Here is a 26264-nt window from a genome sequence, read left to right as displayed (position 1 = left end):
TGTAACACCAGGCTGTAAAAGCTGCTGCATGTAAAAAAAATAAAAAATAAAAAATGGATGTAAAATCCCTCCAACGCTCCCGCTACAGGCCCAACCCTGATTTGTACCACGCAGTGTCAGTCCTCCCTGTATCTAATCTGAATTTGTAAATTCCCAACACATCTTGATACTGTAATGGTTACCTCCACCAGCAGGAAAATAAAGTGTAAATATCCTCCCATTGCGCTGCTTTCCAGGCGGTGCCATTTTAAGGTGAATTCCATTATTGTTCTAATTATATGTCTTGTAAATAGCTTTTAATTAGACAGTAACGTCTGGCACTCTTTTAAAAAAAAAAAAAAAAAAAGAAACCCACCCAAGAGGTTTGTGTGTTGGTAGGGAGCCTAGAAATACAGCATGGAGATCCCCACACAATTAAAGGGCTCAGTCACTGAACACTGATGCTAAATCATGATGTCGCCTCTAAAAGGCTGTTTGTTTAATGATTTCCCACCTGTGTTGCCACAATAAAAATCGTCTCTTCTTCTATATTCAGCAGACAAATGGGTTAAAACTGACCTATATATCTAAAGACTCCTTTGGAATTACAATTCCTCCTGCTCTAGAAAAGGATCACGGGATTAATGGTTGTATCATGCCTCTTTTCTAAGCTTCTATATTAAAAAGGAAAGAATTCTGGTCTGTCTGCTTTCCCTATAGCAGGAAGAAGACTCCTGAGACTGGTAACAATCTCAATGAGCATTTGAACGTCTCATTTCTCTCTGTCCACTTTCTGGACTAACATTTATCAATGCTGTTGGTAGATCATGAGATCCTTAATTGTTTTTTCAGTTTCTCTTTTTTTCCATTCCTCTTCTCAGCACCAAGGTTGTATTAGGCTCACCTCATCTATCTTGTGTAACATCTTGGTTTTTTACTGTTTTTGCTGCCTCAATTTTACTTCTTTCTTCCCATCTACCTGGATTTTAGCTTCTGAGAATCCTATCTCACAAATCCCACAAAGTACTGTGTTAATCATCAAGGTGACAGATAATACCCCTCTTGTATTTACTTTACACACTTTAAACCAATCCAGTGTCATTTTCAGATTAGTATTCAACATGTTCCCATTCCCTCGCTCCACTAATTCTGTTGAGTGTAGGTTTCTGCCTGCTGATTTTTGTCTCTCTCTGCTTTTTTGGCTGCCACCCCACCCAGCCCTTTCTGCTCTATTTGAATGACTCCTCCTCCTCCTTAACTACAGAAGCGCTGATATCCTGCACCCTGTGATTTGCAGAGTGCTGCTGGACCTCACCCAACTGACTTTACCAACATCCTTAAGAGAGATTTATCCATTACTAATGTGGCTCCCATAAATTGTACTCTGCACAGCAGATGCTTTTACTGAATTTCACCATTTAGTTTCATCAGAACTCACTAAGTGGTTTAAGGATGTTTGCAGTGGATTCATCTGGGTTCTCCCCATCGGACTTGTATCCTTCCGTGCTCTGTTCGGCTCGTTCCCGCTTCTCCTTGTGGCTAGACTTGCGTCTATGGCGTCTCCTCCGGTGGTAGCTTTTGGGAACATGGACACCAATGTACACAGTGTGGTGACCTGCCACAACACAGTACAATACAGGGAATTCAGGTCAGATAACACATAGCGAAAAGGAAATCACATTAATCCTGAGCGCTGGTAATCTGTATCACAACTGGAAGAACAAAAACAACAGGGACTGGTTGACTTAGTGTGATTGGTGGTATGAAAAGTTTGCTTATCACAAGGCTACTTTGACGCATGTGTTTATTTATTTACGTATTTATTCATTTATTGTCTTGTACTGATGCCAAAGCCGTATAGTGACAATTGGTGATTTGTCGCTCATTTCCCCAATCAGGAAGAGATGCAGTATGTTGTCAGCTACACTGAGAAATTAAATAAAATGCCAACTACTTCCGACACCGCAGCTCATACAGGAAATGATGACTTGATTTCTCCAGGAAGTAATTAGACAGACAGACAGACAGACAGGGGTAGAGAACACTCTTGCGAATACTGGGAATGACCGACCAAGCAAGCACTGAACAAACCACGTATTTTTCCATTCGACCATGTATTCAATCAACATGTCTTGTGGGTTCTAATGACATCTTTCACACCTTGCTGTTGTCTATCTTGCTTCCTTGGAGAAACTAAAGTACACCTGAGGGGCACACTAAACGACCTACATTCCCGTGCAGGGAAGCAAAGGGTCTTGCAGCTACAACTGAATACAAACAAGCAGCTTGACAAAATGCCAAAAACACTGACGTGGTTCTCTTTGTGTACACCCTTAAGTGTTCGTTTGTGAAATATGTGAACGTCTCACTAAATTCACGAGGGCGTCTCCAGTGAATTCTTTTGTGGACAGGATTAGAACACTTGAAGAAACGTCTTCCTGCACGGAAACGTTAAAATAAACTGGATTTCATTCACCTTGTATAATTTAATTTTGTCCCGACGCTAAAGGGAGAATGACACTTTTCACCTGGGGAGTTGAGGCACGGTACAGTGTACACGATGTCTGGACACACAAGGAGAAGTTAAAGCCCACAACATGTCAATCAACTAGATGATGTTACCTTCTACTTCCTCTTCATCGCAGACATGTTTGACAAAGGACGCCCCTCTGTCCAGCACGGCTTCATCCTCCATTCTACGAGGCAAAAGAGAAAAAAAAAATTATTAAATAAGGATCCCCACATAGGGCAGGATGGAATATGCTTGTAACTACTGTGTGTGGGTCTAACAAAACGTTCTGCCCCAGTGTCTTTCAGTCTCTTTCTTCACCACCATTCCCACAAAAATCATCCACAGTTTGTAAAAACACATGAAACCCCAAAATATACTTAAAATTAAAACAGTGAACAAACGACCCAACCACATTTTCAAATGAATTCACATCAGTAACTGTTTTCATTTAAATCCCAGGTTTATGCCCAACGAGGTCAAATTTGGGTAACCCCGAAACACAGTCCTGATCGTGACTCCTATTCAGCTACTTCTTAGTCAGCTACCTCAGCACTGGCCTGGCAAATAATTCCTCTCTTATTCTGGACCTGTCAACCTCTAATATAGCATAACAACAACCAAAAAAAAAAAAAAAAAAAAAAAAAACCAAACAGATGGAAAAACCACGTTTTACAGTGAGAACTTCAATCGTCACACTCCTGCTGCTGTTCTCAGGTTTGAATGTGATTAATATGTACAAAAAAAAAAAAAAAAAAAAAAAAAAGGTAGGGGGCAGAACGATTTAAAAAATATGATCTATAATTGCATGGCAAGGTTATTGTGACAAGCTTTAAACTGCATTAACATTTCTGATGCTATGGCACTCAAGCACTTACAGCCAAATGTCACCTTCTCATCCACCTACATTGCTGCACACACGACTATATTTAAAAAAAAAAAAAAACAGCTCCTTTTCCCCAGTGAGTGATTGTATAAATTGCACAGCACCTTAAACTGCAGTAACAAGAACCTGCGTTATCAGTCATTTTTGAATGACAGTCCTAACAAACTTAGGGCCATCTTCCTAGCCTGAGAGACCTGGAATTTCTTTTGATCATCCAGCCTCGACCTTCCGCGAAGGTTGGAAGGAATGTGGCTCCTCCAGTCCAGCAAAGTGTGGACTAATCCAGGCCATGAAAGGTGTTCTAATCCACAACACACTGGAAAACCCGATCTACACACTACACTTCTGCCAAAACCAGGTACAAAAGGAAACAATACACCTATTTCGAACCAAAAAAAGAACAACTGAGGATAATTTTCCATTGCGCTAGGAATAAACTTTTAGTTCTGTCAATTTTTAAGTCAGCCTTTACCATAAAAAACAAACAGAGGTGCAGACTTTCTAAACTAAGTCAATTCATTCCTTCAGACTTTCTGAGACTACATAAGCGTGTCTGTATCAAATTAGGAGCTCATTTTTCATAACTAATCTGACTAGCTGCTTTATGAGAGTAGTTTTGTTAAACAACTAAACATAAATATTTGATTTAGGATGCTTATCAAGAATGTCAAACATCTGAACAGTTTCCATTCGCTACCGAAAAATCCCTGACTGAGGACAACGCAGTCCGAAAAATGTGGGGAGGGGAGCAGTGTATACAAACCGCTAAATAAACAAAGTCAGGAAGGATACAACTTGTTCCTCCGATTGCACTGCAAGCTCATCGAAATTTCCCCAGTGGATATGGTATCTGTACCTCTATCTCTGGCCCTGACAGAGATAGAGGTATAACGCTGATAGGAGACGCAATGTTGAGCCACCAGCTCCGAGATCAAACGAGTGATGTGGAGCGGCTGGGCTAGCGCCAAGTTTGCAAGCAATAGTAATACGGTGAATGAGCCTCTGTACCCTCCTTTTGTTGCCTATTGTTGCTTACAAGAAAAAAAAAAAAATAAAGAAGAAGAGAGGTCAAGTTCCCACACAGTTCCATGCGGAGAGGGTCAGCACTATGATTTAGCTCTAGATGTCTGGGTGCGTTCTGTTCTGCTTGTACGCTATGCTTTTTCCCTCCTGGACAGAGCGCACTTAAAAAAAAACACCAGCTTCAGGGAGCTGCTTCTGTCACACAGTTTTCTACTTGTACCTTGTGAATCACTGAGGACACGGTCAACAAACCGAGAAGAAACACATTCAAAACCACAAAAACAAATAGGTGGAGCTACTTTAATTCATTCTTACACAAACGCAAGCTCAGTCTTGTAGCATTTACCTCTGCAACAGGTACCAAAATCTTGGGGATGGTAGATGTGTGTGTGTGTGTGTGTGTGTGTGTGTGTGTGCACATGGAGGCGGGTCATGTAACACAGTGAGAGGGTCCTCAGAAAACCATTGGCCACATAGTTAGAGCCAAGGAAGCTCATGTTGCAGGTTTACTGCTGGATATAGCAAGTGAACTGAGCCATGTTAATCACTCCACACTGAGTGTGTCAAAACAGGGAGACCGTTATGATGAGAAACATACCACAGGTGGTGCACAGACATCCAGGATGCAGGAGGAGTGGTGAAGGGTTCAGCATTCCAGTTTTGAACGGAGTGATAAAGCAAAATGAATTAAACTGGTATGTAAAGTGGAATGGAGAAGAAAGGCTGAGGTGATGTTTGGATGAATAGAAGCAGAAGCAAGTTGGTAAAGAGAGGATAAGAAACATTAATCTACTCTTCAGCATTAGTCTTGATTTAAAATCAGGTAGCTGAAAGTAAAACAGAGGCTGAAGTCTATATCTTGTGTATGAAAACATAAGGCAGATAAGAGCCTATGTCTTCTCATTCACGTCACTATAAATGCAGGAAATCTCCTTGATCTTCTTTTTCATTTCCTGCTATGACTTCCTCTGCCTGATTAATTAAAAAAAAAAACAACAACATAAAATCAAAAGCTCTGTGAGGGTCGGAGCAACCAGCTGCATCCATCTCACGCTGGGGAACTTCTCACTGTTTCGGGTCCTTGGTGACCTCATGAGGCTGGATAAACCTGCCGGTGCGTGAGGAGCCAGGATCAGCTGCTCGGGATCAGGGATCATCCCCATCTCTTTACAGAATGACGCACCCAATCCCACCAGCCAGGTTCACCATGGGGGTAGGTGCCCCCAGCGCAGGCAGCGCAGCAAGCAGTACAGTGATGGTTTAAGAGCCTTGGAGCAATACTCCACCCAAAAGTGATCTTTTGAGTATCAAACACTCGACCCCTGAAGGCTTGTGGCTGTAAAACATTTTTGGTCATGCCTCATAGAGAGGGAACAGAGGCAGCAGTCATCTCGAATTCAGCCAGTTACAATGGACGTCGGTGTTGAAAAGTCAGAGTACTAAAACCCCCATGGAAACTTCTCAAACTACGCTTATTGTGTCATCCACTTTTGAGGAACGTACAATATTTTTATAGCCACCTTTCAAGTCTGCAGGAGGTGAGTGACACTGAAGGGGCAAAATTCACTGTAGGAGTCATGAATTTGCTCTTTTAGGGCTGCAAGTAACAGCAATTTCCATGATCCATTATCAGATTTTCTCAGTTCATCATATGGTCTATAAAAAACATCAGAAGATAGTGAAAGCGTTTCCCAGAGTCAAAAGTGATGTCTTTAAATGACTTGTTTTGTCTGAATAAGGCCAAAATCAAAAAAAGCATTCATTTTACAGTGATATTAAACAAATAAGCAGAAAATCCTCACATTGGAGGGGCTGGAGCCAGCAAACTTTTGGTGTTACATGCTTGAAATTGACTAAATGAATGGAATATAGAGGGGAGTGGCAGTAGTTCATAGGTTTACACATTAAATTGGCTGATGATTAAAAAAAAAAAATGTCACAGTAGGCAGGTCAGAGAGAGGCCTGTTATTAAGTATTGTTTATGTAATTACTGAATTGCAATTAACCTCCCTGCCTCTAAAAAGGTGCACCTTGACTTTGGGAATTTCCCCTTACAACTCTTGACGAGAAAATGGACGGATGTCTAATTGCACTGTGCATCACTCAGCACCGCACAAAAGAGTTTCCAAGATTTCCAGTTAGGGCCAAGCGGAAGAGTATTCCAAGTAGACTGCATGGCACAAGACGGAGAGAGAGACAGTTCCCCCGTTGCAAAAGCAGACTTCACGATCTCTGGAGCAACGAGGAATCAACCTGTGTTCTTAAAAGTTTATGCTGCCATTGCAAAGGGAAGGCAGATTAAGTCACTAAAGGTCACTCTTGGTTTCACCCATGAACACATGGAGTGACTGTGCCCCACCCAGTAAATGCTCTGGGTGGGTGGGGGGGTATAAGATGATACTTTAAACCCTGATGTCTAGAACTAACCCATACTGGCGACAGCAACAAGCAACTGGTGAATTTCTGCTGCATATCAGAAAAACAGTTCACGCAGACGTGGATTTCCGTGTTTCACAGCAACGGTGAAGTCTGATTTGTTGCGGCTCTGGCATCGGCGTCATTGCGCAATGGGGACGCATACGCTGGCCCCATGCTGAATGTGGCTTTTGGGGGTGTCAGCGCACAGACCACATGGTCCGGGAGGTATACCCAGAGCTTTATTCATTAAAGATGCACCGGAGACACGGTCTCCACCACTTGGCCTGCGCTCCCCGCGTCTCTGTAAGTGATAGTGACAGGTTCTTGGAAAGTAGATTAGCGGCCGCTCACAGCCACAGCGGCGCGGCAACAGTGGCTTGTGCAGCCAAGGGTGTAACGCAAAATGAATGAAAACATTTCCTAACGTGATTAGTAGCCTGATAAACAGTACACAGAAGTTTTATTGAAAAGGTATGGAACCGGTCACCAACTAAACCCAGATGAGCCACTGGTAAACCCAGCTTTACGCACAGAAAATCCTCTGACACCTGGTAACGCTTTGAATGTGTCCAGTTTCAGATTAGCCGGTGAACGATATTCACCTGATGCCTACTTTACACTTATTCACCTGGCCAGGAAGCCGCTCCGAGGTATGGGCTGCACGCCGCAAGGTTTGCAACATAACCGGCCGGTCGACTTCAACATTTACATTTAAAACGGGGGAAGAGCAGAGATCGTCAACTTACTTGCTCTTCTCGGAGCTCATGGTGCCTGACAAACGTCGCCTACACCGATGGTCGGCCTGGCGTCCAGCGGTCCTTCTGCTCACTTCAAGTCCCTCTTGTGGTTCGATGGTTGGAAAGCTTCACCCACTCTGGCCGTCGCGCTTTCCCCGTGGATCAACGTAAGAGAGAAGTCCGGGAGCTCGGAGCTGTCTCGCTGGAAGGGTTCCTTCGACTCCGCAAATCAGCTGTGACATGCGAGACACGATCCTCGTGAGGACGAGTGCTGGACTTGCTCAGCTCGCTAACATCTTGCAGAAGGGGGCTCGTTTTGTGTCCAGCTGGGAGCGCGTGGAAAGAGACTGTGCGCGCAGCGTGTCTTTTTCCATATTTAAAGTGCCATCCCTCCTCCTGCGTGACGCCTCCCGGGGGGGGGGGGCAGAAAGTTACTCCTGGGTGGCGCAACAAACACTTCGACTCTTCAAATGGTTTCTCTGTTGCTCACTTTGCATCTTAAAGAAGCGAATTAAAAATTCACCGGATCCAATAATGTGAGAAAAAACACGAGAGCTTGTGGAACTTTTTTTTGTTCGGGTGTTAATTCCGTACTCAACAAGTTCAGTAGCTAGTCAGCTTATGCCTGCTGTCATTTTCAGTCCCACTTTAGCTCGTTTATGACGAGAACTTGCAGGGCTCGAGCTTTTATTGTGCGACTTTGCCACACACACACACACACACACACACACACACACACACACACACACACACACACACACAAAAATCTTAAAACAAGTGCTGTTTTTAATACACTGTCACTTATTCCTGCCGTGCACCCAGAAAGTGTGGAGGCTTTACCGAGGTCTGCCTTCTGATCTCCTCGCTGTAATTAGAAAAGGCAGTAAAAGTGAAAAAAACTAAAGCACCTATTTTAGGTCGCTGTCTTCAAATCCTATTGGGGATACCAGGTAAAGGCAAGCTCGGCAGACAGGAATAACTGACTGGGGCGCTGGCGTGGGGACTGGCGACATCTGCTGGAGAGTTTGACAGACTCAGGGGGGGGGGCTCGAGAACCGAGACACAAAACCCAGCTACGACTTTGATATGTGCCCGGTATGTTGTGTGTGTTAATAGTCAAGTTATAACTAAATCCAAATTCTTTCATTTGAGATGGTCCCTCTTCTGTGGGACGCCTTTTTACAGGAGCTACACACCACCGGGGTGAAAAACCAGCACACTCAATTATTTCAAGTTTATTGTCGTTTGTTAAAACAAAAAGGGGCATACATTCTCATTTGCACACACTACAACTGATAAATACACAACATACATAAAAAGGAAACATCGATAAAAGTTTTTTTTTTTTTTTTTTTTAAATGCATCTGACCAGATCATTTTTAATGACTGTATAGAAAAATATTGTCACTGTTTAGGCATTTCATTGTTTTAAATGTAATGCTACATCCAATTTTTCTTGCTAGGGGCACCGTCTATTTTTTTCCATCTTTACAAAGTGCTCAAGAACTCTTTCACCTGAAATAGAAGGACAACAGGCAAAGCTGTTAACTTTTCCAGTGAAAAACAAACATCGGTGAGAGCAGTAACTTTGATTTCCTTTGTTTAGTTTCAACTTTCACCCTGGGTTATGCTAACTAAAAAGAAACAAACAAGTTGGCTTATGTCAAAGCAGTGTGTGTGTGTGTGTGTGTGTGTGTGTGTAACTGGGTCAATTTCTTGCCAATGACATTTGAATGGGAATGAAATCTCGAGAAAGTGCCTGTGTTTACCCATCAACATGAAACTGCTACACAAGCAGCTCTTCAGGCCTCATTTCCATAGGTGAAACCTCGGTGTGTGAATGTGTGTGTGTGTCTGTCTCTATGTGGCTCAGTATCAGAAAGATCACACTAAGAAATTCATCTAACCTCCCCTGAAAATACACTTTAAATACTTGATTTGCACCTGCTTACTCCCAAAACAGCACAATATATAACACGTTTAAAAGCTTCGACAACCAGTCACAATATAAAAATATGCTGTTACAAGTAAAAGTCCTACATACAAAACTTTACAAGTAAAAGTACATAAGTATTATCAGCGAAAATGACCATATTCTTTTGACCTAAGTAAAAACACTCATTGTGGAGGTAGAATGCACCATCACTGCAAAAATCTTATCAAATACTTTTTTTTTTGTCTATTATGTCATAAATGTCTCACTTGTTTTTTTAAAAACAAGAGGAATTGGTGCTAATGCTGTCTCTCTTATATTCTATACATCATCAGATGATTGTTTCTGATGCATCTGCATGCAAGCAGCATTTTAACTTTACAGCTCTTGGAGATGGAGCTAATTCTAACCACTTCACAGTTGGGTAGTTTTAATGGAACGCAGTACATCGCTTGTATAATCTTTGTAATCAAATAGAAGTATAAAGCAGAATAAAATGAAAATACTTAAGTACAAGTTATTCAGCTTGTGAGATTTATGGTGGGAGGTTTTATCTTATTAGAAAATGCCAACAGGATGTTTGACTCCTGTAAATTTCAGCTCAAAGTCCTGTTGGACTATGTGATTGGACAAAAATCCTAGAGCATTATGTGACCATTTCAAATCATAAGAAGGCTTCACCATCACTCACCTTCTCAATCATGTCAGCTTTCTTGGTATCGTTTCCCTTAAAGTCTTCATTCACATCTATGGTCAAGACTGGCACATCACTGAGATACTCAAACTCCATACTGTGGGCCGGAGAAGATAAGGGACATGCTGTTAGTGATTCCTTACAATTCATATCCAGGAAAGAGCATCCTTTTTATTTTTCTTAAGGTTATTTCCTTAAGGAGATGAAACTCTTTCAGGCATTTGTATCTGTAAGGAAATCTTGAGGACACAATGGGTCAAAGAAACAACGCATTTCTGGCCTTAACCATTCCTTAAAACACATTCATGTGGCAGATGCAGATCACATGGATCAGGGACTGTTCCAGTCTCTAAGGATGCCCTCAAGTTATTGCATGAATGGGGTCTTTTAATATCCAAGACCAGTCAGATAACTAAACAGTGTAACGAAAAGTTCTACAGCCTCTCGTGTTCTCTAACACAAAAAATGCAACTGTTATTCTCACAGAAATGCATACAGTTTCTGGGCCAAACATGCCATAAATTTTTGTGTTTTTGTGTTTGCTCACGTCATGGTCTTGTGCTGCAGCCAGCTCTCGTGCTTAAAGTGGAGCTTCTCTAGATACTCCAGAGGGATTTCTTGCTCTTCTTCTCTGCCTCTCAGGTGCAACCTCTCTAAACATTTCTACGCCCGCACGCGCGCGCACACACACACGAAAACAAAAACAAAAACAAAAAAAAGGGAAGGAAATTATGTGCATCTTTGCATAGTGCTTTCTCAGTTCTTTAAATTCTTTCCTCTGGCCTAATGTAAGGTCAAGAGAAGAAACAGCTCTTTTCCATAGCAAAAGTATTACACCTAGATGTAATCGAATAACAATGCAGTAAAAGAAGCCGGTGAGACGAGGTAGAGTACCTCAGGTGAAGCTCTGAGGTAGATGATACCGTCCAGCTCGATGTGCTTGCCAAACTTGCTGTGGAGCCAGCCATGCCAGTCCGTGTACACAGCCCATTCAGTCTCATTCAGGCACCCGTTCTCGTAGAGGTTGGCCGCAAAGATGTACCTGGGACATCAGAGTACAGGAGAAGGAGTGGGCATGAACCCCCCCCCCCCCACTTAAAAACATTAAAAAAAGGACCGTATCAGTGTGTAAAATCAAAAACACTGAGTGCATTCATGGGCTAAGATGTCACAATATTACCTTCAGATGACAAGCAGTAAACTAACACATACAATATTAAAAATGAAAAAGAACATTTCAAACATGTCAAAACAAAACCCCAAAATATTCAGTTTACAAATTATACAAAATGCACAGAAGTCACAAATCCTCACATTAGACAAGATGGAACCAGAGAATGTTTGGCTTTACTGCTTGATAAATAACTAACGATTATCAGAATTATTAGATTCATTTTCAACAAATTGTTTCAGCATTAATGAGCAATTTTCAAACACTGTATTCATCCAAAGAGTAACTATGCTCCCAGTGATAGGTCAAGTGAGTTTAAAGAATTATTTTCATTAGATTCAGATTTTCTTGGGTTCCGTCACCGATACCTGTCACTGTAGATGGACCGCTCGAAGAACTGCACGGGATTCTCAGCTTCTTTCAGCTTCCCGTTGGCTGACCGGATCTGGGAACGCACCCTGCTGATACAGGCGTAGCTCTGGAAAGTGTAGGCCCACCTCTCCGGTTTCTCATACATCATCTGCAATACGTTCCCGCCACTCTTCTGAGATGTGGTCAGCTCCTAGTACGTCGCATTCAAAGTGTGAGTTAAATTGCATCTCCCCGTTGAAATGGAAGGGATGAGTAAGTCTGTTGCAATTACACAGCTTAATGTCTACAAGCTCAATGAGGACGTACAGTCAAAATATATCTACACACTACGCATTTTACATTAACGTTCCAAGTCATAATATATGTATGCTCACCATATGACTTACGGCTAATGCAAATTTTAGTATTTTATAATTATTTACAGCGGCTGCTTGATATCTATAGACAAAGCAGTATGGCCAGTATATGAACTCTTAGCTGACATTTCGAGTAACTGCTCGCCATTATTTCCTGCCAATATGTTTGTTCACGGATTCTGCAGTGTCCAAAAAGATTAATTTACAAATGTTTAAGACCTTTTTAAGAGTACAGATAATGCAATTTAAACACCCGCTCCGTGGTCACACCAGTCAAAGAATGACGGCAAACCAGTAGGGACAATAAGGCCTACAATTATTTATTAAATACATGAATTTATTGATATTTATAATCCCATTTTTGTCAGTGCTTCCTATCTGTATAATGCCTAGTAATACAGTCAATCAATTAATGTGACCTGGATCAAGCTGAGCGGCAGAAAATTTATGAATGGATTGACCAATTTAAAAAAAAGAAAAAAAAAAGAAAAAAGAATTTATGTAGATTTTTATAGTTTTGGCTAAAAGTGACACTTTCCCATTATGAGTTGATGAGCTTCCAAGGTACAGTGGCTAACATAAAGGTGTTTGGTGCAGGTTGGATGATGCAGAATGAAACTCCACAGGTGTGAAAAGCTTCCTACATGCAAAAGCCACCGTCTCACCCAAAAAAAAAAAAAGAAGGTTAATGTCTACGACAAGAAAGAAAAAAAAAGACTTTACTAAATGAAATTCAAGACTTTTATATACCGTTCAAAGCCTTTACTTGTGGGAACTGAATTAAACGCTTTAAGACTTTTGAGGATCCTATTTTTGACATAGTTGTAATTACTCCTTATATAATATTAATTCTCCACATGGCGTCTTCCTACCTACTGTACATCATTCAAGTTTCGTCAGTACCTTATAATAACTACATCACCTGAGATTTATCATCGAACCAAGCGTTGCCAAAACCCTCACGGTCCACATTTGGTCAAAATGAGTGACAATTTACGCCCATGCACCGTTTCACTTTTTTTCCTAATCCGACTGGGTTCTTTATGAGAGGTCAGGTGAACTCCAACAGCTCTGTCCATTGATCAGCAGAGGGCGCATGACCAAACTACTGTAATTGTATGGTACAGAGATGTGGCAGCCAGGGGCCTTGTTAGAAGACTCCTGAACAGTGGTACATACTAAACACCACCCCCGTATCATTTTACACTGTCCCACACAGTGTACAGTGCAGCGCACATTACCATTTTGCACAGTTTTTATATTTGTATGTCTTTGTGAGGAATCTTTTTTTAACCTGTTCTTTATTATTCTTTGAGATTGAAGAACAGTAGATGTATTAAACGAAACCTGGTTTATATATAAAGATGTTGCTTTTCTTCTCACTGGTCAAGCTGGACTGAGTGAGTTCAAAACAATTCTATTTTTTTTGGCTAAAAACCGGTTAAATATTCTGGATATAATCCAAAGTACCAGCTCAAACATATTGAGCAAGCACCTAAATATCCTGCTTATTGCCAGTGGTGTATGTGGCCGTGTTGAGCCGCTGAAAGTAAGGCCAGACGGCGAGGCCGTGGGGCCTGCAGCTGTGTGGGAGGTTAGAGATGTTTGCCCTGATGATGGCATGTTCATCTGCCCAGAGCGGGACCATCTGTTCCTCCGGGTGTGCGGTGGTATAACGGTGACCGGCGCAGACGTAAGAACAGATGGCAGCTGCACTCTAAATAAAGATGAAGACTCATCCGAAAGAGTCGTCTCGAAGCGAGGCACTGCCTGCACCCCTGAAGGAGCGGCGGCGAGAGGCCAGGGGACCCGGAGGGCGGCGTTCCCCTGAGGAGGAGCATCCGAGGCTTACATTACCTGTCCAGCAGTCTGGGACCGTACCACTCGGCCTCGAACTGGCAACAAAATCAGGTGCTATGTGGGCTGACGTTAAGCCATTTCACACCATTTTCTGAGGGGTCTGAATGCGCGTTCACAGGGCAGCCTTGAATCAGGATCATTATTTATTTGGGGGGTTGGAGGAATACCGTCGTGTCCATACCTCGAAGTCGCTGCCGTTTGTTTGGACATTGCACCACCTGGCGATGGGCTCCGGTACCACCTCCCAATCCGCGCTCTCCTGCTCCAGAAGGTGCACGAAGGTAGATTTTCCCGCCGCTAAACGCAAAAGATGCAGAGAGCTCAGTGACGTCGCTCGGGACGACTAGCTAGCTACACATTATGCAGGTTTATTAGCTAGCTTGTTTGCTAATTTTCTAAAGGGAGGGGGGGGGGGCAACAACGGTGGACTGGCACTGGGTGCTAACATCTACTGAAAAGGGTCGATAAACAGTTATTCACCGTCTGAAACCGCCCGCCGTTACAAACAGTCAGCCAAAAGAGCCACCTGTTGAAAAGCTTAGCAGTTAAAGGCTTTAAGCTACTTCGTGATGTGAGATTTTGGCTTTTGTAAAAGCCCTCAACAACTCACCGATATTTCCCTCCAGTGAAATCCGCTTTATCCTTTTCTCCGTGGAGTCGGGGCAGGGTCTCTTCGGAGTAGAAGCCATTTTCAGCAAATAAACGGGTCTTCCTTGTCGTTTACAGAGGCTTATTGCTGCAGCTGCTGCCGGGAGCGGGCTCCTTGTTGTTCAAGCTTTGGCGGCAACAAACGTCAGGAAGCGGCGGTCTGCACAGATGTGTCTCCGCCCCGGAAGCAGCTGCAGCAGCAGCTGTCCCTTAACTCCAGACGGGTCTGTTTGTCTGGTGGTGGATTTTAACTGTTTACTTAGGTATAAAGTGTCAACAAAATGTACTTATCAAAAGAAAAAGGGCTTATTATGCAGAATTGCTACTGTTAGTGTCATATTATTGTATTATTTGATAATTATAATATGTAAGAATTACTTACATGTAGATGGTTGAGGTGGAACATCTTACTGTTTAACCTATAATAATTCATCATATATTATATGCATCATATGCTCTAAATATATTTTGTGCGTAAACTAAATGTAGTGAAATACAATTCCCTCTGAAATGTTGTACTTCAATACTTTTATTTTTGTATTAAAGTACCCTAAAATCGACTGACGTGTATTACTTGAGTAAATGTATTTTGTCACTGTTCCAAACTGCATTAAAAGTACAAATCCCATAATGTAGACATACTCTACAAGTCCAGCATTGAAAGCGTACAAGTACAAAAGCATTGGAAACAAAATGTACTTCAAAGTAAAAGCACTCACCGTGCCTCCTGTCAGTACGCTACAATTGGATCATCAGTATTTATGGGTAAACATGTAAGCATGCTTACATGCTTTGTAGACTTTGGGGCAGTTTAATTTAAAACAATGCATCACATTTTATGAACATATTATGTTTCATATGTAAATGTTTTTATCCGAAAAGTAACTAGTAACCGCTGCTGTTAAATATGGTAAAAAGTACAATATCTCCCTCTTAAATGTAGTGAAGTAGAAGAAAGTAGCATAAAATGCAAATACTCATTAGAAGAACCTCTAAATCTACTTAAATGTAAATAGTTACTTTCCCAAACTGCATTTACTCAGGTAGAAGTACCACTTATACTCTACTTAAAGTAAAACTCCAGCATTATTAAATGTTAAAGTAAAAGTACAAAACTATTGGCAACAAGTATCAAAAGTAAAGTACTTACTATGCAAAGTGCCTCCTGTCAGTGTTATACAATTGGATCGTTAATATTTTATATAAACATGTAGGTGGCACTTAATGCTGTAGTTGTTTGTAGCAGATCAAATTTTAACTTTTATATATTGTGGGACAGTTTAATCTAAAATAATGCATCATATTTTACTAACTTATTAAGTTTTACATATAAAATCTTAATGTTAAAAGTAACTATACCCGTAAAGTAAATAGTTGCGTAAAAAGGGCAATATTTACGTCTGAAATGTAGTGGAGTAGTACCATAAAGTAGCATAGAAGTGAAATACTTAAATGAAGTATGTCAAATTTGTACTAAACAGCTAAACAGCACTTGAGTAAACAGTGCAGTACTTAGTTACTTTTCACCACTGGATGCACTGAGCTCACTGGTATATATTAAACACAGAATTCATTCAAAGAGTCAAGACCACCTTTATTTGCCTTGTAAACAGCATAAATCAATTCAGTAGCATTGAAAACCCCTACCAAGCCATTATTTACAAACATTTCATCAATTATTACAGTCAAGGAGGAAAAACTGTAGGCAATAGGCTATGTTATGGGCATTTCATAAGGATGAGATGCTTTCAGGATGACTGATTTTCTATTACATTTTCAGATATTTGATGAGCAGTAACATTCATAATAGTTAGCTAAGGAAGTGAAACAGATACTCAACATTTAAAACAAACAAAATTTAATATCCAAACGGGGGAGGGGGAGCAGCCTCTAAAAAGACTCAACGCATTCTTTAAACCAAAAGCTACCACTCCATGCTCTGAAAATTACTCTTAAGACAGGTCTAACCCTCAGTATTTACATGTGTGCAATGAAGTATTACACCTCTCCGACAAATTTCAGATATAAAATGTTCATGTCACCTTTTTCTGAAACCAAACCTGAATGAGAAGCAATTCTATGTTTTTACATACACCAGAATTTAAGCACTATAAAGGAAAATTAGCATCGGATATAAAGTATGAATGAGCCAACTGGTAACCCTTTTAGTGTTGTGTCAATTTTTGCATAGTAAACTACACTTTGAGATCGGGGAAGGGTACATGCATCTGCTGTCTGAAGCACAGCAACAACTCAAACCATACAAAAGCATAAGAAATCTCACTTGTGCCTTATAGCTGATTTCAGAGGAGGTTAAGCAATTCAACATTCATTTGGGGAAACATGAGGGAAGAAACAAACTCTGATCAGTCACATGATACAGCTTCTCACAAAGCACGGCCTATGCAGAATAAACATTCAGGCAAGAGAGGTCAGGAAAATTGTTCAAAGTGCTTTATGGCTAGTGAAATAACAAGGGATGCTGCAAAATCCAATTCAAGAAATACTGTTATTTTTAAACAGTGGAAGTTGTAACACAATTATCTACTACTACTGACCTTATTTATACACTTTAAGGTTTTAGATCCCTTGCAGACCTTTCCTAAAATGTGTTTCTACTTAAAGTTTTGGGGGAAGAAACTAGTACACAGGAACATGTTACTAGAAAACGCGAAAAGTTTAGTTAATTTTCAGTCCCTGCTACAACATGACTATATTCTAGCTTCACCTCTATGTCCTTCAACACATTCATTTATCATAACCTGCACAGAACAGATAAAATAATTTTTGAACCTAGTTACAGTACAGATAGAAAAGGGGTGTAAGAGGCGATTTAGAACCACAGAAACTTAAAAGAAGGTTGAGTGGAAAGTTTAACGCTGTGTCCAGCTTGTCAGTGGTATATGGCCTTTATCTACTTACAGTTCTCACTGGTGATATAGGGCAATTATGAGCCATGCTAGGCACTTACGATTCTTTTGTATTGACAGATGTGGGATATTAAAGATGTGAACAGTAGCAAACCGCAACCCAGCTCCTTCGATGTAGTTTAAATGAATAAAATAACTAGCTACTGCTGTTGAATTGGCTAAAAGGCTGGCTTAAATTCTTGCCATAACACCAACAAAACCCTCCTACCACGATACAGCAACTTTGCTTACACTGCATTCTCTCCTGTGAGTGAGTTGGAAATAGGAATTTAAGACCATGGAAATGCCTCATATTGCCATAAATCCAAGTGGAAAAAAAAAAAAAAAAATCTGTGCAGTCTAATAGAAAACTAATATATCTATACTATCCTAAATGTAAGCCATGACTGAACACTGGGGATTTTTCCATACAGCTAAAACCATTTTCTCTAATACGTTAATCTGTGGTTTGTTCAATTAAGTGTGTTATCCCTGATAGCATTAGTCCTGGTGCCTTAAACCTATCAAGACCCTTCCTTCTTCCTGGCCTTTTTTAAAAACATTTCCCCAAATGGAAATATAGTATATACTGCATACGTACAGCCAGGGTGGGGTGGGTATCTGTGCAAAAAACTAGAAGACCAATAAAATGAGGATTTCATTGCTGTTTATCTATCCTTGGTTGTCAGTTTTTCAATCAGCTCCTGTAGTGGGACCAGCTCTTTCCTGTCAATGAGGTTGAACTCCTGAAAAAAGCAAAGGAAAGGAAACAAACATCATTAGTTTATAAACTTTGTGCTGCATTTTTTTTTAAATTGCTAATATACTGTTTAAGTCAAGTAAAAAATACATAAAAGCCAATATTCAAATGTCAGAGATTCCTTACCTGAACAAAAAAGATGAAGTGTTTGAACGACGTGTTGAGGTGGGCCTCCTCTTGCAGCTGCATGACAGAGTCAAAGTGCTGGTGGTAGATGTGGGCGTAGACCCTGAACAGGCGCTTCAGAATGGTCTTCGCCACGGACATAAAGTTTCGCTTAAAGGGGACACCTTGGGAACAACAGGAGAAAAAATAAAAGCCGTTCAGATCCTTCACATCATCAAAAATAAAACCCAAGATATAGATCATACCATCGGTGGTGAGGTTGAGCAAATTGCTTAAGATGTTTGTAGTTGTCCAACTATTGTGGATGTTTTAAGAACTGTGCTTGGTCTCTTCAGGCATAGCTTAAATACAAACAATGTACTGTGAGGACTGACAGACACATTTAAAAAAGGTTCAATCAATCACTAAGGCTGCGCATGACTTTTTTTCTTCTCCCCCTTTTAAATCGCTCTATGGCCGCTGGTCAGATCGGTAAGCTCGGTAAAGTCAGAGCAATCAAGGTTGATGCAGCTACACTACATTATGTTCTCCTGGATTGCAAATGTCTTTACAGGCAGGCCAGAGCATGATTTGAGGGAAGTGCAAACAATCATGACAGCAACACAGAACCACCTCGTGGTAACATTTTGTCATGTGCTTATCTGTAGTTAGGACATTCTGATGTTACAACAGCACTGCTCTCTACACCTACACCTCAGATGTCTTGTGCAGGACAGAAGCCTGGTGGACAGCTTCTTCCTACAGCGTACAGAGAGCCACCTACATCAACATCAATTATTCAAAAGAAGCCGGTGACCAAAAGGACAAGGAGTCCTAGATTACAGCTACCAACAAGGGCTGGACATGCCCACAGCCCACTCTTCTAAATACTTAACTTCTTCCTTTGGACAGCAAAACTTGATTACTCCAAGAAGAATATTAACCATTCATAGGTTAGAGGCTGGTATTCGTCCTGATCAAGTATATTACAAAAAGTACCCTGTGGAGTTTTTGAAAACTAGCAGGACTATGGATCAATGATTTCACAAGTGCTTCCCTGTTTCGCTTGAGATGGAGAGAGGCTGTGACGAACTCCTGGTACAAAATGAATACCAGTAATAGATCTATTGATCATGGACAATGAAGCCAATTCTGTCACTGCAAGGGAGCACCTTTAGTCATTGGCTCCTTCCCCTGAGGTGTACTAAGGAGTATATCAGACATTTATTTGTGCTGGCTGCCATTCAACTCTGTTAAGACTCCACCCTAGACAGCACATGCCTAAACTAGTTTAGGGGTTTAGAGCTATGTTGGCAGCAATGCAGGTTCTACCTCTTTTTAATGACCCTGTACATACATTTCCAGGGAGATTTCTGAATATGTTCCTCTCAGAATATCTGCAAAATATGCTACTTACTGGATTTGTCGATAAGCAAACAGGCAACATTTATATATACATTGCTGACAACTTACAGATATCCCATAAAAACTGGAACAATCCACCCAGTTATGTAGTACTTCTTCCTTTTTCAATTTTTCCTTTTTTCAACTCAACAGCTTTTCACTTTAATGTACGTATTATGGCTTTAACATTTCAAGTGAAATTGCACAGTAAAAATTAAACCTGTAAGTTTAAATATGTCAATTTGATTACATGTAAATGACAATCCAACAAGACTGGTTATATTGGTAAGACATATCTGCCTAATCTACATTTTATTAGTTTTAATAGCCACTCAATTTGCATGGCAGTTGAATTTCACAGGATGGAAAAAGCTTCGCATGAGTTTGCTTGTTAGTAGTGATAGTCTTTTTGTGGATTGCAGGGCCCTTTATTTCCTAAACATTATGTTAGAAAAGACAACTCAAAACACGTTGAGTAAAATGGTTGGCATACACATAATCACCTGCTGAATCAGGCATTGAGTAGGTGTATGAAAGCTGCTCTTCTTTGGAATTGAGCAACTGTAGAAACCAGACAGTAAAACATCAAAACCACATGAAGAAAATATGGCTTTGACAGGATAGAAAAAACAGAAACAAAACATACCGATCTTTGAAGGGAAGAGTGTTTCATCGTCAAGCTGGTCCTGCACCCAGGTCATGAGGTAATCAATATACTTGGGAGCGGAACATTTGATGGGCTTCTTGATGTTGGTTCCATCAGCCCAATGGTACTCATACCTACAGGAAATATAGGTGAAAAACGTTATATTTGATAGATATTTATGGATTCCATCTAAGTTCACAATCATTCACCACTGACCTAATTTAAATTAGAACAAAATATTATTTTTGATTTGATATACAATTTTCACCACCTTCTCACATGGACCCATTCATTCTTGCAGAAGCCAATCTAAATCCTGCGAACTAGTATGAGATACCAGCAGGTAAGACATCCACTGAGAATCTACTGAGCCTGGCAACAGTAGGCCAAACTACTGACTAAGGCATCTATGGTTGGTGTTTTACAAGTGTGCTGCATTTTGAAGTGTAATTAAATTCTAGCTGTCACATTGGGTTTGTGGCTTTGCCTGATTAAGAAGGCTGATTGTGAGCCAAGTTATTTTGTTCAACTGACAATAACCCTACCCCAGGCCCTGTTGAGCCCCGACAGACCAAAATGAGTGAAGCAATGCTTGTGGGTTGGTTTTATGAGACTACCAACTTGCGGAACTAAAATTATAAACTTACTTAGGGCCAGCAGACATGACTGGACAGCTTTCCTCTGTGCAAAAGTCTGTGATAGTACCATATAGCATGTTGATCTGGTTGAAGAAATCCACAGCTGAAAAAAATCCAAGAACATATTCAAATCGAGCATACATGAAACCAAATATCATGTTTGCCAGCAAAATAACTGGCATCAAGTTTCCCCAGAGCCCGCTGCCCTCCCCACTTCACCGCCCAGACCAGACTGTAGACCAGTGCACACTCCAGTTATCTGGCACATATTGTGTTATCAGTCATTCCCAGGGGCAAACAGCCAACTTTGGCTTGCCATCAGTTGGAGAGATCCATTTAAAGGGTTGGCAGTGTTAGTGTTGGTGCTCCATTTGCAGATATTAGACAAAAATACATACTGAACAGCTGCTGTGGCACATGTTTTGTGCGAGTTCCTGCTTAAGGAGACACCAGCTTACTTCAGTGTTTTATTTAGGGTTTGTTCAATCCCCTCTGGAGATATTTTAGTCCAAAATGTTTGTATTCATAGCAGGATGATGGTTTGACAATAATAAAAAACACACCATCAACTTATTACAGCCTGAGATGAGACGTGATGTTTGCTCATGACCAGTGAGGGAGTGCAGAGTTAGAAGTACTCTCAATCCTACAGAAAAATACATATCTCAAGGCAATACCCTGCTAATCTTTCTTATTAAACTATTTACCATCCATCCATGTCAGTAAGTATAATTTGAAATGGTCCATAAAATGACACACAATCATTTGTTAGGAGAATGGGTACTAGATAAATAAAAACAGTTCTGTCATTTTCACCATGCTAACAACTAGTAAAAATGTTCACATTTCCATGACAGGTGCAAAAGTCACAGTCCCAATCACAGATTTTCCCAGGGCCTAGACTGACATAGAGCCGGATGCAAAGAGAAAGCAGAGCCGCATGACATCAGAGATGCTTAAGTGAAAAAGAATTATACAAAGAAAAATAAATTGCTAGATTGTTCAAAAGAAAAGAAGAAAAGAAAAGAAAGAAAAGGAAAACCACTGATAGCCTTGTGGCCCCCCCCTTTCCCTCTACTGTCACTAATCATTACAGGCAACATGCCAAAAAAAGAATCTAAAAAGTTGAAGTGAATTGCTTCTCGTGAACAGAGATCATGTGGTAAGGCATTTAATCATGGGGGTGGGAGAAGTTATTACTCACAGCACTTTTCGTCTAACTTCTCTTTATTGTGCAAGTTAAAACAGCTCGTGTAATACTGACCAATGTCCATTCATTTCCAGAAACCTTTGAAGAAACTGGAGAATGCAAGTATTGCAATGGTGACATAGTTTCTCCAGCACAGTTAACAAAGCTAGAATATGTATGACCTTGCTTGAGTAAACGTGAGATTTTCTGTTAACACTGTAAAAACAGTGGTTTAATTTAGTTCCTCCTGCTTTCATTTTCAGGTTTTTTTGTGGTACAAAAGGTATTCCGAAATGCATCAAAACCTTTGGAGAACCATACCATGCAGTCCATCCAAAGCAACTGCAAATTAACTTCAAGAGACTCAGGTGACAGCTTAAAGTCAAATCACAGAAAAGCTCATTTAAAGATGCACTCACACCCTTATTTTTGTCATGTGCATTGCACAAGTGTAAACAATTGGTCACATCAAAATTCAAATTCTAATGACTTCACCTACGTTGTACTGTAGTTAAAGGTTTTATATAAAAACTTCCAACGACTCAAGCAAACTGATTAAGCTTCTACTGACCAGCCATTTGTCTCAATTTAGAGGAAAGTAAATAAGGCTCTCACAGCACAGACAATAAAGTCTATTTAGCATTCACAGTTGTTTTTCCAACATGAATCCTCATGGTGTGTAGAGGGAATGCTAAGATCTTACACTCTGGTAGCTCACTCTCAACTGATTCTTGATGTGGATTAATTGAGATTTCAGGAGCAAAGCTACAGAGAAGCATGCAAATATAAAGACTAAGAAGAGACTGACAGATACAAAAATAAAAGTGTATGAAGGTCCAGTCATTGTTCCAGGAACCTGAATCAAAAAGGGTGTACCAAAGGGGGTAAAATTAGTGCTTACTGTTGACTGCGACCCATTCATTTAAGTCTTCACCCTCGGGCAACATGACTGCCATGCGCAGGTTTCCACTTCCCAGTGTGGCCTCTGCATGTTTCAACAGCTCGTACTGATGTGAACCCTCCGGGATATTCTTTTTGGGCTTGAACGTCTTGGATGAACGGTTTCCACTGTGAGTCACATTTCAAAGAGGAAGACAAATGGTGTGATAAATCAGAAGGGAGTCAAATATGACAAATCGGGATTTTGCATGGCCCCTACATGAGGGCCTTTTGCTAACAAAAACTTAAGATCTTTTAAAAATAAAACCTGATGTAAGAGAGTTGAGCTGCAGTTGAGTTGATGGATATGACAAGATCAGAGTGGGGGTCCAGAACAGTGTGTTGCTCTGTGTAATGCGTAATGAGGCCATTTGGAGAGGTACTGTATTCAATCTCTCTCACTGCCCCATTAAACAAGAATTTTTGTGAATCATCACAACGTGGTAGGTTACACACTAAAACAGTTGTTCCTTTGAATGGAGAATTAAAATCTACTAATTCCAATCTGTACAAAACTCATATCCTGTATCATGTTATAAAAATATGAAATTATTTTATTGAGGCATGAGAAAATTATTATCTTGCTCAATCAAATAAAGTGAAATGTATTATTGATCACCTTAAATCATTAGGAATCAGCTGTAGCTAATCAAATCTGTCTCTGGATCGTCGTTTCTGATGGAAACGAACACAAACATTGAAAAGAGGCTTTTTTTGGTGGTATTTATGCTGTATGGCAAAAAGGAAGCGTCAGAAGTTTAAATCAGTTTCAAATCTTTAGAACTGAGTCTTCGATGACTTCAATAACTTTTTGGGATTGAGTGTTGGGTTTTAAACTCGGCTCTTGATCTTCCAATTACCTAAAAACAGTCATATCCTCATATCCGCATAAAATGTTGTTCCTCCATCCTCTGATTTCATCCACAAATAGGCTTTTCGTGGATCTGGCTTAACATCAACACCACAATCGTGTTACTTCGATAAATTATTGGGTCAGGGATTGATTGGTGAGTTGTGTCATATCAGGGCTGAATTAGCCCGTGGCAACACAGTGTTCACATCAGCAAATAGCCAGGCCAGACTGTTAGCCCCTCTCAGTTAAATTTGCTCTGTGGTTGATACTACATTGGTTAAACTTTTGAGGCAGTAAATACCATGGGTTATTCTTGAGTTACAGTTAATCTACAATCAATGCCGACGCTAGTTTAAATAAAAATCTATAGAAAGCAAAGCGAATAACATCAGACATTCGAGGGTGATTTCAGGAAGTAGTCGCACCCCTTACTATGCTCTCGCTAGCTAACTAGCTAGCTAGCTGTGTAGCACCACTGACATTTTCCAAATGCAAAGCCAAGTGGCCAGACAAAAAAAAGCATTAATCATAAAACTGTAACTCACAAAAGAAAGCTCATGTTTCCTCGGACCCCAGAAAATAACTCGCTTGGCAAACAGCTAACAAGCAGAGTGGAGGCAGACCAAAGGGATTGTTTGACTAAACTCTGTCCTCACACGTCCTCGGCTCTTCTCGGGCTTCGTTAAGTTGTCCTTGTGAAAAATCCAAAACAACTATTACAGCAACAGAAATAAACATAAGTTAGTATGAAAAAAAAAAAAATAAAAGGTTAATTTTACAGAGAGGCTGGTCCAGTGACTGCTGCTATGTACGCTGAGAGGCAGCAGCGTACTGAATGTAATGCTAACTTCTTCGCCTGACGCTCAGGGCAGATCAGACGCGGTTTTGTCGTTTGCTGCCATCTAGTGGAGTAAAAATGGTAAGCACAATAATTTGGCTCGGAGATAATTTAATAAAACAGATAAAAATCTCGTCTATCTAGCCGTGCAACTGAAAAATCCGACTTTGATCACACCTGTAGACAATATGTATATATAAAACATTTTTTATCCGCCTGATCATCAGACTGAACTGCCATTTCGTTTCACTTCATTCATGCCCGATAGTTTGGATTTTTTCCCATTATTGCTTTCCAGTACTGGATGCATGGGCATAAAGACTGTTACCGTAAAATAGTTATATATTGAAAAGCATAGATCCTTAATATTTCCTATTAAAGATGCAACTAACTTCGTTAACAACTAATCTGACGATTACTATTATATTTAGATTAACTGATGAATCATTTCGTCAATAAAACGACAGTAAATAGTGAAAATTAAAAAAAAAGATAAATGAACTAAAAAATTCCAACGGACAAAGGTAACACGGTCAGATGTTTTGTTTTGTGTGACCGACAGTGCAAATTCCAAAGATATATTTTGTTTATTATCAAACTTGACAAATAAAAGCATCCGATCCTTAAACTGGAGAAGCTAGGGACAGCAAATATTTGATATTTTTATTTAAAAAAAAAAAGATTTTTCCATTATCAAAAAATAGTTGCTGCGGCAACAAGCTGCTTTAAGGGGCTGTGTGTTCAGATCACGCCGCTCTACGCCATCCAGACAACAACATAAGCTTGTGGATTTGCCATTCGTTGATGTTTGTCTTTTTTAAAGAATAGACGAGTAATATAGAGCATTTGGCTGTAAAAATGTTTCAACAATGTAATGATGTGTGTTGGAAAAAATGTCTATATTGAATTCACAGACATTTTAGATTAGGTTCTCTCTTTTTCCAGCTCTCAAGAATGAGCTTATGTCCTACCGTTAGTAGGAGAAAATTAAAAGTAATGACCTTGAACATATATGACACCGCTGTAGGCTATATTAAGAGAATTAGTTCTGCTGGATGTGTTGGGTTTTTTTTAACTCACTGTCTTATTTGTATTTTTTGCAGCGCTTTGTTTTCATAATTTTCTACAAAACAAGGTATGTTTATACCTAGTGTGGTTTGTGTTGGTTTAGTTGTTTTTGTGGCACTAAAAAAAGAAAAAGCATACCCAGCCGCTAGACTTCGCTGTTTTACGCGCACTCGAATTATAAACCGACATTGTTGAACACACCGGTGACGTCATGCTGCCTTCAGGTGCTGTCGGAAACATGCCACATTTATAGGCTGCGTTCCAAACCTTTCACGTCTTTCTTCGTTCCTCCTCTCTCTCACAGCCACAACTTGTGCCAAAAAAAAACT

The 26264-nt window shown here is 40.3% G+C and overlaps 3 protein-coding genes across 3 annotated transcripts in view; all 3 read right to left on the bottom strand.

Annotated features, from left to right (window-relative positions):
• The window catches only part of LOC120806712 (electrogenic sodium bicarbonate cotransporter 1-like), a 33474-nt gene extending 25524 nt beyond the window's left edge, over positions 1 to 7950 (bottom strand). The window contains exons 1-3 of the mRNA XM_040158089.1: positions 7562 to 7950; positions 2602 to 2675; positions 1418 to 1594 (exon numbers count right to left, since the gene is read on the bottom strand). Of these exons, the coding sequence (XP_040014023.1) occupies positions 1418 to 1594; positions 2602 to 2675; positions 7562 to 7581 (271 nt within the window). The 5' untranslated portion in view covers positions 7582 to 7950. The remainder of the gene's footprint in view (positions 1 to 1417; positions 1595 to 2601; positions 2676 to 7561) is intronic.
• Positions 7951 to 8888: 938 nt separating this feature from the next.
• dck (deoxycytidine kinase) lies at positions 8889 to 14777 on the bottom strand. Its single transcript, XM_040156626.1, has 7 exons — positions 14549 to 14777; positions 14120 to 14235; positions 11719 to 11912; positions 11074 to 11221; positions 10727 to 10842; positions 10177 to 10276; positions 8889 to 9067 (listed from the first exon to the last, which is right to left on the bottom strand). Exons 1-7 carry the CDS (start codon positions 14625 to 14627, stop codon positions 9041 to 9043), a joined length of 780 nt encoding a protein of 259 aa, XP_040012560.1. The 5' UTR covers positions 14628 to 14777; the 3' UTR covers positions 8889 to 9040.
• Positions 14778 to 16159: 1382 nt separating this feature from the next.
• Positions 16160 to 24911, bottom strand: LOC120806530 (MOB kinase activator 1B). Its single transcript, XM_040157806.1, has 7 exons — positions 24809 to 24911; positions 24575 to 24721; positions 23139 to 23305; positions 21058 to 21151; positions 20411 to 20544; positions 18382 to 18545; positions 16160 to 18241 (listed from the first exon to the last, which is right to left on the bottom strand). Exons 2-7 carry the CDS (start codon positions 24586 to 24588, stop codon positions 18164 to 18166), a joined length of 651 nt encoding a protein of 216 aa, XP_040013740.1. The 5' UTR covers positions 24589 to 24721; positions 24809 to 24911; the 3' UTR covers positions 16160 to 18163.
• Positions 24912 to 26264: the final 1353 nt, after the last annotated feature.

The sequence above is a fragment of the Xiphias gladius genome, chromosome 20, assembly GCF_016859285.1.
Source record: "Xiphias gladius isolate SHS-SW01 ecotype Sanya breed wild chromosome 20, ASM1685928v1, whole genome shotgun sequence".
Lineage (NCBI taxonomy): Eukaryota > Metazoa > Chordata > Actinopteri > Istiophoriformes > Xiphiidae > Xiphias > Xiphias gladius.
The sequence above is the reverse complement of the archived record's forward strand: the minus strand, read 5'-3'. Positions and strand labels throughout refer to the sequence as shown.

Coding starts and splice junctions, on each gene's coding strand:
- dck (XM_040156626.1), bottom strand. CDS start 14,627: ATGGCTTCTACTCCGAAGAGACCCTGCCCCGACTCCACGGAGAAAAGG. Junction 14,236..14,548: donor TTCACTGGAGGGAAATATCG/GTGAGTTGTTGA, acceptor TTTTGCGTTTAG/CGGCGGGAAAATCTACCTTC. Junction 11,222..11,718: donor CGGTCCATCTACAGTGACAG/GTATCGGTGACG, acceptor CTGATGTCCCAG/GTACATCTTTGCGGCCAACC.
- LOC120806530 (XM_040157806.1), bottom strand. Junction 21,152..23,138: donor TGAATGGGTCGCAGTCAACA/GTAAGCACTAAT, acceptor GATTTTTTTCAG/CTGTGGATTTCTTCAACCAG. Junction 18,242..18,381: donor ACTTCATCTTTTTTGTTCAG/GTAAGGAATCTC, acceptor TGCTTTTTTCAG/GAGTTCAACCTCATTGACAG.